This window comes from Homarus americanus, unplaced genomic scaffold (genome assembly GCF_018991925.1).
Source record: "Homarus americanus isolate GMGI-L3 unplaced genomic scaffold, GMGI_Hamer_2.0 scaffold21914, whole genome shotgun sequence".
Lineage (NCBI taxonomy): Eukaryota > Metazoa > Arthropoda > Malacostraca > Decapoda > Nephropidae > Homarus > Homarus americanus.
Window position 1 is genome coordinate 1,347,768 of NW_024719665.1, and position 15,353 is coordinate 1,363,120.

At 45.6% G+C, this 15,353-nt stretch overlaps 1 protein-coding gene across 1 annotated transcript in view; it reads right to left on the reverse strand.

The window, feature by feature from the left end:
• The window catches only part of LOC121860205 (LIM/homeobox protein Lhx3-like), a 59,046-nt gene continuing 43,693 nt past the window's right edge, over positions 1-15,353 (reverse strand). The window contains exons 7-8 of the mRNA XM_042357284.1: positions 1,483-1,620; positions 1-964 (exon numbers count right to left, since the gene is read on the reverse strand). Coding sequence (XP_042213218.1) covers positions 810-964; positions 1,483-1,620 — 293 coding nt within the window. The 3' untranslated portion in view covers positions 1-809. The remainder of the gene's footprint in view (positions 965-1,482; positions 1,621-15,353) is intronic.

Consider the following 15,353-nt stretch of genomic DNA (forward strand, 5'->3'; position numbering starts at 1 on the left):
CAGATGTCTGGAAAACAGGAAAATTCATTGTGAAGTAATACTATACATTTCTACATTTGGCTAATGCATGCAAAAATCAGTTTATCTCTTTACTGTATTTTATTTGTGTGTGTGTGCTTGGTGCCACTCAGCCATACCTGCAAAAGCATTAAAAACAGCTGGTGCACAACAATGGATATTTGATTACATACTGTAATTGTCAAACCAGCCAAAGTATCGGAAGATAATGATTTCTTTAAAGAATAAAAAACGCTCAGAGAAAAAGCTTGAATTTGTATGAATACTTAACAATACTGTCTTTGATTAAACCTATATAAATATTGTACAGTACTCTACTGTATATAAATGCAGGGGCATCCAATACTTTTATTTAATGGATTATTATACTCGGGTTGTTTTTATAGTAAAAAGTAATTATTATTATCCTCACAATATCTCCTAATATCAAGTGCACATGGCTTCAAAATAGCCTGAAAATGCCCATGATATTAGTAAGATTTCAACAAATTCTGGGGGTCTTACAGTGCCCACCAATTGGGTAGGTTCACTGTGCTCGCCATGTTCTCCCACCCACAGCTTTTTTAATCTGCCCTGATTTAATGTAAAGCCAAAGTATTTCAAATACTGGACACAGTATTACATAATTTTTTTTTTCACTGAGGAAATTTTCTTATTATCCAGCAGGTTCAAATCCCTAGTAATAAAGGGTATGATATTGATATTGGCAGAGAATTTTAATGATACCAGAACTGTGATGTAATAGGTTGGTACAGTGTCCTACACCTTAAAATCTTTTATTTCTCACCTAATCATAAAAAATAAATCATAGAGAACTTACTCATGGGTGTCTGGTAGGGCGGTAGAGGCTCTGAATATGGGAATGGGGCAGCCATGGGGTGAGGAGGTACAGGGGCGCTGGGGGAGTGTCCACCGCCCCCTGCCATGTATGGGGGTGTTCCAGCTCCTGCAACAGTAAGGTGTGTTAACTTTAATACTGTACCTCTACTTCTTATGATAAACTAATTTTACGATATGATTAATTACAGTAAAAAAAATTAAGACTCCTAACAAGACAATTCATGCATAACCTGTTGTTAACACTCATATCACAGACAATTTGAGTCCTGGAGTAGTACAATAATATTCAACACATTTTCCGTATACAGTATTTGCTGTTATATATGTAGTAAAACACAAATATAACACTTCTTGGGTGTTCACAATTAGACAAACCAGTACAAATACAGTATTAAACTTTGGTATATTTTTTACATTGTTGCATATATTATAGTACTGTACTAGTATATTGTATACTTGTACTGTAGTTAAACAAATTAATAAGACTACATACTGTTTACAAATATACAGTACTGGCTTTTCTTAATAATTAAAGAGAGATGTTCAGACACTGAAATGTTTCAAAAGAAATACCTCTGCTTTACACAGCCATATACAGTACAGTACAGTACAGTACTGACTTACCATGAATGAAGGGGTGGTGGGGAGGGCCTGGGTGAGGGGGCCCAAGGTGTGGGCTCATTGCCGTCTGCCCAGGTTCCAGGTCCAGTGGTGGCCCCGGCGTGCGGTACCCGTCAGGCATCTCGATGATCATGTCGTCGTCTATAAAGAAGATGGAAGAGGATGGCTGTTGATTGAATGATTGATTTGTTTTTCTGGCCATCGACATATAGCTGTTAAATACCACATCACATAGTTGTGTTGCTCCTCTTTTTTCCCTAAAGAATTACTCAAGTGTTTATTCCTCGTATAAGATTGAAAATATTTATAATTTATGATATACACATTGGAGGTTATCAAGCATTGATCATAACAGCTGCACAGTATATATTTTCATTGTTTTATACTACACGTCTCACCTATGGAGTGTACTTGTCATTAATATATAATATCATGTGAACTTTTACTAATCATACATACCCTGCCAACTATCACAATAAACCCCCCAAATACTGGTATAGATATATACTGTAACACTGACGCTATATAAAAACTTATTTTTTCCCCAGTAGCAAACCTCACATGCTGTGAACATCTCAGCAGCCATTGTTAATTCAATGACAAATCGGTCACACCCTACTTACAAAATCGCCCACAAAACTTCTGCTCGTAAGTTTTATTGTTTTCTATATATAGCTCACAAGTTCACAACTCTATATAATTCAAAAGTACTGTACTTTGAATGGAGAAATTGCGAGGTGGTAGTTTCTAGTTGATGTTTTTTTATGGGAGGGGCAGGAGGTAGAAACTGACAATCAAATTCCCGTATTTCACTAATTGTGCTCACCAGGTGGTTACTAGAAAAAATGGCACCAGAATTCTTATAATAAGACAGTTTACTTGAAGTCAGTGAGCAGTGGTGCTTTTTCGGATTGGAAAAAAGTCAGTAATATTACGTTCGGCATAATATGCTGTGGTCTATGTAGCTAAATAACCTTGCGAAAATACACTGCAGTATAGTCTTGCGCTAATTTTATTTCACTAATCACAGTTGTACAAATATTCAGCAACTGGGCTAATTTCTGCCAAGCTGCGAATTGCATGAACCATTCTTTAACTTAAAATTATAAGTAATAAAATTATTTTCACCTTTGTTTTATTTATATTATATACACAATAATTATTATGTACTTTTGTCACAGTAATATCCAGTCATCATATATTTTTGACGTTCTTGGAACTTTTAGCGGAGTTCCTGGTAAAGTTCCGCGCCATTCATTCTAGAAGTAAACAAAGTGATCTTGACACGTCTTGTGCATTGCTTTACAGATTATCATAAAAAATGGACATAAAGAAGGTAAATTATCGATTCATCAAACTTGCACGTTCCTTAATGTAAACTGCACCCATATAATTTCTTTAACCTTGTATGATTTCTTTCACAAGAATTTAAATTGATATACGTAACAAGTTGACAACTCATATCTGGGGTTGCTCTTCTGTCCAACTGTTAGATAGGGTGGAATCAAAGGCATTTCGTCTTATTACTCTCCTCCTTTAGTTGATACTCTTTCTTCCCTTTCTCTTCGCCGCACTCTCTCTTTTACAGATACTTTAACGGGCAATCTTCGGTGGATTTGGCATCCTGTGTACCGCCGGTAAGACCGTGGGCTCGTAACACTCGTCTTGCCCGCGGTGCCCATACTCTGGATGTCGGTCACACCAGAATAACCCGTTATAGTACAAGTACATCCTTCTTTCCTCACACAGCCAAACTGTGGAATGCTCTGCCTTCTTCTGTGTTTCCATACTCATAACTCTGTCTCACTTCAAAAAGCTGGTTTCCAGCATCTTCGTGGTGTACATTTATATGATTTTTTTAAACTTTTTATTTTGTATTTCTTTTTATTCTTATTTTTCGCCCCATAGGCCCCGTTGTGGGTCGATGACCTGTGCCAGGTGGGCTATTCCCCGTAAAAAAAAAAAAATCATAATGACAAGTGCCCGAAGCAATACTTATGTGTGAAATGTGACGATAAATGTATTAACTCATTTGCTGTTGACTGAGTCTATTTAATAACCCTAACATTCGGCCCAATGATTAGTTAAAGCGCCCTATTTTTTTTTAAGCACCGAACCTAATTTAACTCAACCTCATCGTACGTACCCCGAACTCTTATATATCCTAACCTAGCGTTTCCCATCTGGGTCAGATTCCTGGCCTGGTATTAGTTTGGTCGTGATTAGACGGTATTATTTCACTTGTTGCCACCCAAAGAATTTTGAGAATTCTATGGTTGTCATCAATAGTTTAGACAAATCCAAGACACTTTTCTTCTTTGATATCTCTCGCAAACGACCTAACCTAACCACGGCTACCCTAACCCCCCCCCCCGTCATAGAAGAAAAGTGTCTTAGAATTATCTAAACTATTGATTACAACCATAAAATTCAAACAATTCTTTGAATGGTAACAAGTGAAATAATACCGAATCATTTACTGTTGAGTTAATACTGTTTTTGATGGGACTTTAAAGGGAGCTACTATAGTATGTGGTTTACCGAGCTGGGGCTACCATAGTATGTGGTCTACTGAGCTGGAGCTACCATAGTATGTGGTCTACCAAGCTGGAGCTACCATAGTATGCGGTCTACTAAGCTGGAGCTACCATAGTATGTGATCTGAGCTGGAGCTACCATAGTATGTGGTCTACCAAGCTGGAGCTACCATAGTATGTGGTCTACTGAGCTGGAGCTACCATAGTATGTGGTCTACTGAGCTGGAGCTACCATATTATGTGGTCTACCAAGCTGGAGCTACCATAGTATGTGGTCTACTGAGCTGGAGTTGTGTCTACCGGGATATTTACACTAGCATCCATTAACATAACCTAACCTAGGTTAAGATAGGTTAGATTAAGGTAGGTTAGGTTAAGTTAGGTTAGGTTAAGTTAAGATAGATTAAGTTAGGTTAGGCTGGGTTAATAGATGCTACAGTGTAAATATTCTGGAGAGAACAGCTCCAGCTCGGTAGACCACATACTAGGCGCTCAGCTCGGTAGACCACATACTATGGTAGCTCCACTCGTAGCCTGTGCAGCTTGAGACCACATACTATGGTAGATCCAAGTGGTAGCTCTGTGAACCACACATATGGTAGCTCAACTCGGTAGACCACATACTAGTAGATCCAGCTTGGTAACCATATATGGTAGCTCCAGCTGTTCACATATATGCAGCACCCCAAGACTGCATTAACATAACTTAAACTTTCCAGTAAAATTTATTGCTTCATTCTTGACTAACACTTGTTTATAATAGTAGCTTGTTGTTTCTTAATTATATTATTTTTGGAAAGAACAGTAAATTGTGAATTACATCTATACTAACACACACACACACACACACACACACACATATTAATTGTTAAACAGTGGGAAACGGGTACCATAGGCCTGGCTGCCCGTTAGGGACACTATACAGGTATTAAATAAGTCCTGGGTAAACAGGGATTGTACCTAACTGTAAAGTTAGCTACCCATTTACTGTGCACTAACTTTATAAAGCCAATGTAATTGAAACAAATTATCAAGTGTTGACGTCAAAGATCAGAGCGGTCGATAGTTCAGCTGTAAGAAGACTGTTCAAATGTTGGCATCATTTCCGTTTCGTCCGCGTAAAACTTTTTAATACACTGAACAGTACGTATATAGTGTACTTCGGTTTCCTGTCACGAGGAACATAAGTGGGATATAAAACAATGTTAGAAGTTTTACTGGAACCGAGCAGAGAAGATGGTTAAGTACACCGAACATAAGAGCAGCACAGCCGGAGGTAAAACAAGATCTATTAGGACTTGTTGCTCACATCTTTTAACACTAGGGTCTGTTATACGAACATGGTAAATTTTTGAGTGCGTGGGTAGTTTAATCGGAAGGGCAAGAAAAATAATTCAGCGTCTAACAACTGGCTATGCTAGATCAACACTAGACCTCTTTCCATACCCTTTTTATGTACAACCCAACTTTCGGATCAATACCGGAACATGGGTAATTCACGGTTGTTGTGTAGTATAGTGTACTAGTCGATGACGTAAGAATTCACTTTTCTTTTAACAGATTTTAATTTATCCAATCAGATACGAGTTTGGACGACAGCGAGGGAACCAGCACATCCTAACAGAGGTACAGGTATTCACATTAGAAATTCCATAAAAAAAATTATCAGATATTTTTACGAGTCAGTGTAAACGATAATTGAAGTTCTGTATTTTAAAATTTATTCCTTTTTTTATTTTTTACTGTTGGTGTTTGTTGGGAGTTAATAGTCCGATTTCCAAGTGACGTCATGATTTGTTTTGTGAGATGCATTGTGAGGTCGAGAGAAGGAATACATTTAAAGATGGCTGATGACAATACGATGTAAACAAGAGTAGTTTTATGGTCTCCCTGATCTAAAATTTTAATATTTCCCACATTAACAGGCGTGGCGTTGCCCTGGAGCTTTGATATACCGTAGACACTTAAAAAAAACACCTGTTTTATCTCCACCGATATTTTTAACCACTTTTTGTTCTACCATCCTCAGTTATGTATACCGAGGTGCTTTATAAATGTAATTCCTGGCTTAATAACACTGGATGGAAGGTTGGTTTTAGTGTTTTAGCAACTACTATTGTAAAAATTAAGCTGAGTTTTGACTATTAGAGGCTGAAAGCAGTCACTTGGTTTGTATCTGTAATTTGGTGTAAAAAATGTGTTTTGGTCTTCCAGGTTTTTTATTCCGTTGTTAATGAAACATGTTATTAATGCCAGGGCCAAGTTTCCTATGATGTTTTGATGTCTGCGATGTTTCTCCCAGGCCAGTAACTAACCAATATTTTTCAGAATTATTTCTCTTTAATAGTGTCATTTCGGTAAACAGCAATTTCCACAATAACTATAAAAACACTAGTATAAAACACTAGTCACCATAATTTTATAAGCATCCAAATTACCGAAATGGCGAACGATGACCATCTGTTCTTGGTCACAATAAAACGGTTTTGAAAAAAAAGGAAAATTCTATAAAGCTGTTGTGAGGCAATTGAAATACATGTTATTATGTTCCGCTAAGTAAATTATACTCTTTGCATGGTAAAAATAATAATGGAACATAAATTGTGAACATAATTCTGACGGCGCGCTTTATATTAAGTTACTCTGGCCATCATCTCCCGCCCACACATTCGCGTGAAGAACTCCATTAAAATGATTTAGCTTATCGTGTCCGTTCGTCAAATTCAAAAAACATTAAATCAAGGAGTTAAAAAGCGTAAAATTGGTGGGTCAGCAGGAGGTCAGCGGGTATGGATCAACTGCCAGCGGGTGACGGCAGCGGACGTGGACGCCTGGACGGTCGGTTATACTGACAACACAACGCACGACAAATCAACATTAACCCCGCGACCTCTGCTCTAATTTCACTAGTCCGGCGGCCTGGCCTGCATACTTCATAATAACCACTATGCTCTAATTGCTCTCCCTTTGTTGATCAGCTTCCATTATTCCCTGTACACATACATAATCCATGGATTACTATTGCCAAATAATTTAAGCTGTACTGCGTAAATGTTTGTAGTTGCCATCATACTTTCGAGAGTAATGAGTCTATGTAGAATAATGGGTTAAAGAAAAATAAGACAATCAAATGGGTACTACTGTATATTTTCCATTTTCGGTAATTTTCGAGAATGTAAGTTATTTTTAAGAGTATATGTTTTATGTAAGGTACTATACGATAATACGATAATAAATTTGCATACAATATATATATATATATATATATATATATATATATATATATATATATATATATATATATATATATATATATATATATATATATATATATATATATATATATATAATTTACTAAGAGGGTAACATCCAATCACATAATTCACCAGACTCAACACACGCCAGCCTGCAGTCAGTCAGTCTGGCGTGACGTCACACCATCATCTGTCTCCTATTGGTCGTGACAATAGCTGCTCTCTAATAAACGCTTCCATTGGACCATTTTTACGGTCCATTCACCACCCCTGTGACAGGGTCCTACCATGACGAGTTGTACTACCATGATGAGTACTACCATGACGATGTGCTACCAGTGATTACTATCATGACGATTGTACTACCATGAATACTGCCATGACGATGTGTACTACCATGATGATTACTATCATGACGAGTTGTACTACCATGAATACTACCATGACGAGGTGTACTACCATGATGAGTACTACCATGACGAGTTGTTGCCAATCGAAGGACACACACACACACACACACAGCTGGTCGGGGAGGTCAGGTCAGGCTCTCACCTGCCTGGGGTTATGAGTTGCATGGAGGGAGGGATCGATTGGTAGGCGCGGCTTCCGTTTTGTGGTACAGGGTGGTGGCGGGAAGGGGAATGTGGAAGAGGAAGTTGGTTGAGAGGTGGAGGGATAACGGGGAGAGTGGGAGGGATAGCGAGGAGGATGGGGGATAGGTGGAGGGAGAGGTAGAGGATGCGAGGGAGGGAGGGAGGTAGAGGTGTGACGGGAGGCTGGGAGGTGAGGGAAGGGGTTGGGGAGGTGGTGAGGGAAGGGGTTGGAGTGGTGGGGGAAGGGGTTGGGGGTGGTGAGGGAAGGGTTGGGGAGGTGGTGAGGGGAAGGGGTTGGGGGAGGTGGTGAGGGAAGGGGTTGGGGAGGTGTGGTGAGGGAAGGGAGGTTGGGGAGGTGGTGAGGGAAGGGTTGGGGAGGTGGTGAGGGGAAGGGGTTGGGGAGGTGGTGAGGAAGGGGTTGGGGAGGTGGTGGGGAAGGGGTTGAGGTGTGGTGAGGGGAAGGGGTTGGGGAGGTGGTGAGGGGGAAGGGGTTGGGGAGGTGGTGAGGGGAAGGGGTTGGGGAGGTGCTGAGGGAAGGGGTTGGGGAGATGGTGGGGAAGGGGGTTGGGGAGATGGTGAGGGAAGGGGTGTTTGGGAGGTGGTGAGGAAGGGGTTGGGGAGATGGTGAGAGAAGGGGGTTGGGAGGTGGTGAAGGGTTGAGGTGTGGTGAGGGGTTGGGGGAGGTGGTGAGGAAGGGGTTGGGGAGGTGGTGAGGAAGGGGTTGGGGAGGTGGTGAGGAAGGGGTTGGGAGGTGGTGAGGGTTGGGGGATGGTGAGGGTTGGGGAGGTGGTGGGGAAGGGTTTGGGGAGGTGGTGAGGGGTTGGGGGGAGGTGGTGAGGGGAAGGGGGTTGGGGAGATGGTGAGGGGGTTGGGGGTGGTGGGGAAGGGGGTTGGGGAGATGGTGAGGGGTTGGGGGGTGGTAGGGAAGGGTTTGGAAGTGGTGAGGAAGGGGTTTGAGGTGGTGAGGAAGGGTTTGGGAGGTGTGGTGAGGGGGTTGGGGAGGGGGGAAGGGGTTGGGAGGTGGTGGGGGTTGGGGAGGTGGTGAGGGGTTGGGGAGGTGGTGAGGGTTGGGGAGGTGGTGAGGGGAAGGGGTTGGGGAGGTGGTGAGGGGTTGGGGAGGTGTCGAGGGGAAGGGGTTGGGGAGATGGTGAGGAAGGGGTTGGGGAGATGGTGAGGAAGGGGGGTTGGGTAGATGGTGAGATGGGTTTGGGAGGTGGTGAGGAAGGGGTTGGGGAGATGGTGGGGAAGGGGTTGGGGAGAGGTGAGGAAGGTGGTTGGGAGGCGGTGAGGGAGGGTGGTTGGGGAGATGGTGAGGAAGGGTTGGGGAGATGGTAGGGGAAGGGGTTAGGAGATGGTGGAGGGGGGAGTTTGGGTAAATGTGTAGCTGGTGGAAGAGAGGAGGAGGAGGAGGCAAAGTGATAGATGAGAGGAGGGAGAGGCAGTGTGGGGGGGTGGTTTAAATGCCACGCTGGTCATTTTTACCACACCATCACCAGTATCAAGATAATTAAAATATTTTTGTAAACATTTCTTCAATTAAAAACCCCAAAACCTAAAACACGCCATTAAAAACCTGACCAGCGGAAAGAAATCACATTGGCTCGTCGGCGGTGGTATAAAATTCCCCAGTTAAAATGAGGGTCATTAACTTAAAAAAAAACGCGTGAAAAAAAATCGGTACTGTTTATGTAGAAATTTAAATACCAATATTTATGATTTCCGGGTTTTTTCTCCAGTGGAGAATCTGTTATATCCCTTCGTATTTTATATCACCTAACTCTATTTTGCCTCGGTCGCCTCAAAAACGCATTACCCCTCTGTACGGTGGTGGGAAAATTTTTAATGACATAATCACTCAGTCAAATCGGAAATGGATAGTAGCGTATCGTGTGTTTGTCGTCGTGTGCTGTTGACTCGTGTCTCCCGTCCTAGACACTGGACTGTCAGTTCGTGTCTCAAGTGTTTTGGTTGAGGAGTGTTCCTTATAATGTGTGGCTTAGTTTTTGTTTGTTGAAAAATTGGGACCGGATCTAAGGTGTAATAATAATAATAACAATAATAATAATAATAATAATAATAATAATAATAATAATAATAATTACTCACCACTACTACTAAGAATAATAGCACACACACACACACACACACACACACACACACACACACACACACACACACACACACACACACACACAGGCCCCGATTAACCATGTCAACACAACCCTGAATCATTATCACAACAGAAGCTAAACTGAGAACTTATGCAAGACAAGGTACTACGTGTTGGTGCTCTGGTGTTACGTACCTCTACTTTATACCTAAACCTGTACCTGTATCTCTGACAACTATGTAATCTTTTGTAAATAACTGTCTGTACTTTGCACCTACAGTATACAGGTAATGGGATAACTTGTGCTATCTGTCTCGTGGGGTCGACACACACACACACACACACACACACACACACACCTCAGGTCACCTCCACAGTCTCACATAATCACGTAATAACCTCATAAATTCTGGCTTTTCTTTCCCGCCTAAAAGTAATTCCTGTTTCCTGTTCGCTCGACTAAGCTGTGAAAATATGGTCCATTTAGGGTGTTGGGGTCGAGCGTGTGTGTGTGTGTGTGTGTGTGTGTGTGTGTGTGTGTGTGTTTACAGTCTCTCCCGAATAAGAAAAAAAAATATTGGTGAGTAAATAACATTGATTTCATATATTGACTGGGAGATGAGATGTGTGGAAGGATGGTGGAGGAGGAGAGAGACCGATAACCACTGAATGTTACCCGCGTTGTGTGTTTACGGTACCCCATCCATGTGAGCCCCAACCAGTGTAAACATGAGCGTACGTCGCCTCCAGTCGTGGTTCCGTGTGTCTCTCTGATCTCTCTCTCACACACACACACCTCCATCTACCCCTACTCACCATCTACACCTTGCGCTACAACCACCAACTCTTCCAGCCATTTTATCACCTCCCTCGTTTTCATTTTTACCCACCAATCACCTTGTTACGTCGTGTCTACCCATTACTTGCTTATCCACCCCACCACCACCAACCATTCCCATCCACCCAACCTCCTCATCCTCATTTACCCCTTTCTCTCACCCCTTACCCCTCACCACCCCTCCCTCACTCCCCACCACCAGGCAGGCAGCAGGTTGGTCTGCGCCATATGCGTCTTACCATCATCGCCATAATCATCCACATATTGTTCCCTCTCCGCACGCCGCCCATTAAAATCTGGACCACCACAATTACGCCCACCGGACAAGGGGGCGCTGGAGGTGAGGTGTCCACAGGGGTGACATCTAACAGCGCACCGGATAGGATTGTCGACCTTTAGAGCAAGTTGTGGCGTGGCTCTTTCTTGGTGTTGGGTTTTAATGCATTTTGATGTTGCTTGTCGAGTCGTTCCAGCCGTCAACATGCTGGGTTATATTCTACTACTACTACTACTACTACTACTACTACTACTACTACTACTACTACTACTACTACTACTACTACTACTACTACTACTACTACTACTACTACTACTACTACCACCACCACCACTTGACCCTACCACTACTCGTACCCCTACTACTACCTCTACCTACCCCTACATTACCCCCACCCTACCACTACACCTACCATACCCCCACCACTACCACTACCCCTACCATTACCCTATCATTACCTCACACCAGCCTGTGGGTGCATGGTTTGCCATGGTTTGCACCATGGGTTTGTGTTTCTTTTGGTGTTTGGTTTGGGTTTGCTTTGGTTTGCCTGGTTTTTGGCTGGGGTTTGTTTGTGTGTTGACTGCTGCACTGGTTAGTATATGGGCTGTGTTTTTGCTTTGGGTTTGGTTTGTTTTTGTTTGTGTTTGGGTTTTTCTTTTTGGCACATACCACATCACTTGGGTTTGTCATAGCTTGGTTTGCCCTAGCAGCAGTGTGCCAGGTTTGTGGGTTTGTTTTGGGTTTGGGGTTGGTTTGGGTTTGGTTTGTTGTTTGGATTTTGTGTTTGGGGGCTGGCCTGCCTACCTCTTAACAACTACCTCCACCTACCTTGCCACTACCACTACCTCCGCCACTACTCAACTCCCCACCTCCCTCACCACTACCACTACCTCACCACTACCTCCCACCCTTTCCTCCACCACCCTACCTCCCACCACTACCTACCTCCCGCCACTATCCCCACCCTACCTCCACCACTACCACTACCTCCACCACTATCCCCACCACTACCTCCACCACTACCCACTACCTCCCACCACTACCTCCACTCCTATCCCCCTACCTCCCACCACTACCTACCTCCCACCACTACCACTACCTCCACCACTATCCCCACCACTACCTCCACCACTACCACCCACCTCCCACCACTATCTCCCACCACTACCACTACCTCCCACACAACCACACACTCCACCACTATCCCCCACCACTACCTCCCACCACTACCCACTACCTCACCACTATCCCCACCACTACCTCCCCCCTACTCCCTCCACTACCTCCACCACTACCTCCCACCACTACTACCTCCCACCACTACCTCCACTACCTCCACCCTACCTCTACCTCCCACCACACCACCACTACCTCACCCTACCTCCATACTATCCCCACCTACCTCCCTACCACTACTATCCCACCACTACCTCCACCACTATCCCCCCACTACCTCCCACCACTACCCTACCTCCACCACTATCTCCACTACCACTACCTCACCTCTACCACTACCTCCACCACTATCCCCACCCTACCTCCACCACTACCACACACCTCCCAACTATCCCCCACCACTACCTCCCACCACTACCACTACCTCCCACCACCACTACCTCCCACCACACTACCTCACCACTATCCCCCTACTACTCCCACCACTACCCACTACCTCCCACCCTCCCTACCTCCCCACTACCCACCTCCACCACTACCTACTCACCACTACCACTCACCATACCCCACCACTACCTCCACCACTACTACCTCCGCCACTATCCCCACCACTACCTCCACCCACTACCACTACCTCACCACTACCACTACCTCCACCACTATCCCACCACTACCTCCCACCACTACCTTCCCACCACCACTACCTCCCACCACCTACCCCCCTCCACCTACCACTACCCTACCTCCACTACCCCACACTACCTCCCACCACTACCACTACCTCCACCACCACTACCCTCCACCACTACACTACTCCACCACTACCACTACCTCCCACCACTACACCTACCTCCACCACTACTCTACCACCCTACCTCCACCACTACCACTACCTCCACCACTACCTCCACCACCACCACCTCCCACTACTCCACCACCACCACTACCTCCCACCACTACCCACTACACCTCCCACTCACACTACCTCCACTACCACTACCTCCACCACTATCTCCACCGGCCATTTGATGATTGCATCAGGTGATCACCCATTGTGTTCCGCCTTGACACGTGTTCTCGTTTTTCGTGTCACGAGTTTTGTTACTGTTCCTTGTCACGTCCTCTGTAGAATATCGTTACTGTTCTGTGTGCCGTGTATTCCTTACTTCTCTACTGTTACCTGGCATAAATATTCCCTTTCCGTGCCATATACTGTACTTTTTGGTCCTGAGTTAGCCACCGTGTGTGTGTGTGTGTGTGTGTGTGTGTGTGTCGCAGGTTTCTTCATTATCTAAATACTCTTCTATCGAGGTCATTTGTATGTTTACTAATTTCCACTTCGTCTTGCCTCCCCCTCTCTCACCTTCCCTTTCCCCTCCCTCCCCGCTCCTCCTACCCTCCCTCGCCCCTCCCTCCCCTCCCTCCCCTCTCCTACCCTCCCCTCTCCCCCTCCTCCCCTCTCCCTCCCCCCCCCTCTCCCCTCCCCTCCCCCCCTTTAAGCTATAAAAAGGCAATCAGTTAATTGTGTCCTAGAGCTGGTCGCAGTCCCCATGGCCACCAGCCCTCACCAGACTTTACCCTTATTCTGCCAGCCCTTACCGGCCCTTATCCTTATTCTGCCACCAGAAGTTTCGAGCCATTACCAAACCTTACCAGCCCTCACGGACCCTTACACTTATTCTACCACCAGCCCTTACCAGCCCTTATCCTTATTCTGCCACCAGCCCTTACCAGACCTTACCTTTATTCTGCCAACAGCCCTTACCAGACCTTACCCTTATTCTGCCACCAGCCCTTACCAGACCTTACCCTTATTCTGCCACCAGCCCTTACCAGACCTTGCCCTTATTCTGCCTGGCCCTTACCAGACCTTACCTTATTCTGCCACCACCCTTACCAGTCCTTACCCTATTCTGCCACCAGCCCTTACCAGACCTTACCCTTATTCGGCCACCAGCCCTTACCAGACCTTACCCTTATTCTGCCACCAGCCCCGACCCTACCTTTCGGACCAGCCCTTACACCCTTATTCTGCCACCAGCCCTACCAGACCTTACCCTTATTCTGCCACCAGCCCTTACAGTCCTTACTATTCTGCCACCAGCCCTTACCAGACCTTACCCTTATTCGGCCACCAGCCCTTACCAGACCTTACCATATTCTGCCACCAGCCCTTACCAGACCTTACCCTTATTCTGCCACCAGCCCTTACTCTGTCACCAGCCCTTACTCTGCTACCAGCCCTCACTTTACCAGCCCTCACTCTGCCACCAGCCCTCACTCTTCACCAGCCCTTACTCTGTCACCAGCCCTTACTCTGCCACAGCCCTTACTCTGCCACCAGCCCTTCTCTGCCACCAGCCCTACTCTGCCACCAGCCTCTCTGCACCAGCCCACTCTGCACCAGCCCTCACTCTGCCACCAGCCCTCCTCTGTCACCAGCCTTTCTGTCACCAGCCCTCACTCTGCCACAGCCCTCCTCTGTCTGGCCCTTACTCTGTCACCAGCCTCTGCACCAGCCCTTACTCTGCCACCAGCCCTTACTCTGCCACCAGCCCTTACTCTGCCACCAGCCCTTACTCTGCCACCAGCCCTTACTCTGCCACCAGCCCCTCTGCCACCAGCCTCCTCTGCCACCAGCCCTCACTCTGCCACCAGCCCCTCTCACCAGCCTTCCACCAGCCCTTACTCTGCCACCAGCCCTCACTCTGCACCAGCCTTCTGTCACCAGCCCTTTCTGTCACCAGCCCTCACTCTGCACCGGCCCTCACTCTGTCCCAGCCCTTCTCTGCGCCAGCCCTTACTCTGCCACCAGCCCTTGCCTGCCACCAGCCCTTACTCTGTCACCAGCCCTTACTCTGCCACTGTCAGCCCTCTCTGCCACCAGCCCTCTCTCTGTCCAGCCTCACTCTGCCACCAGCCCTTACTCTGCCACCAGCCCTCACTCTGCCACCAGCCCTCACTCTGTCACCAGCCCTTTCTGTCACCAGCCTCACTCTGCCACCAGCCCTTACTCTGCCACCAGCCCTCACTCTGCTACCGGCCCTCACTCTGTCACCAGCCCTTACTCTGTCACCAGCCCTTAC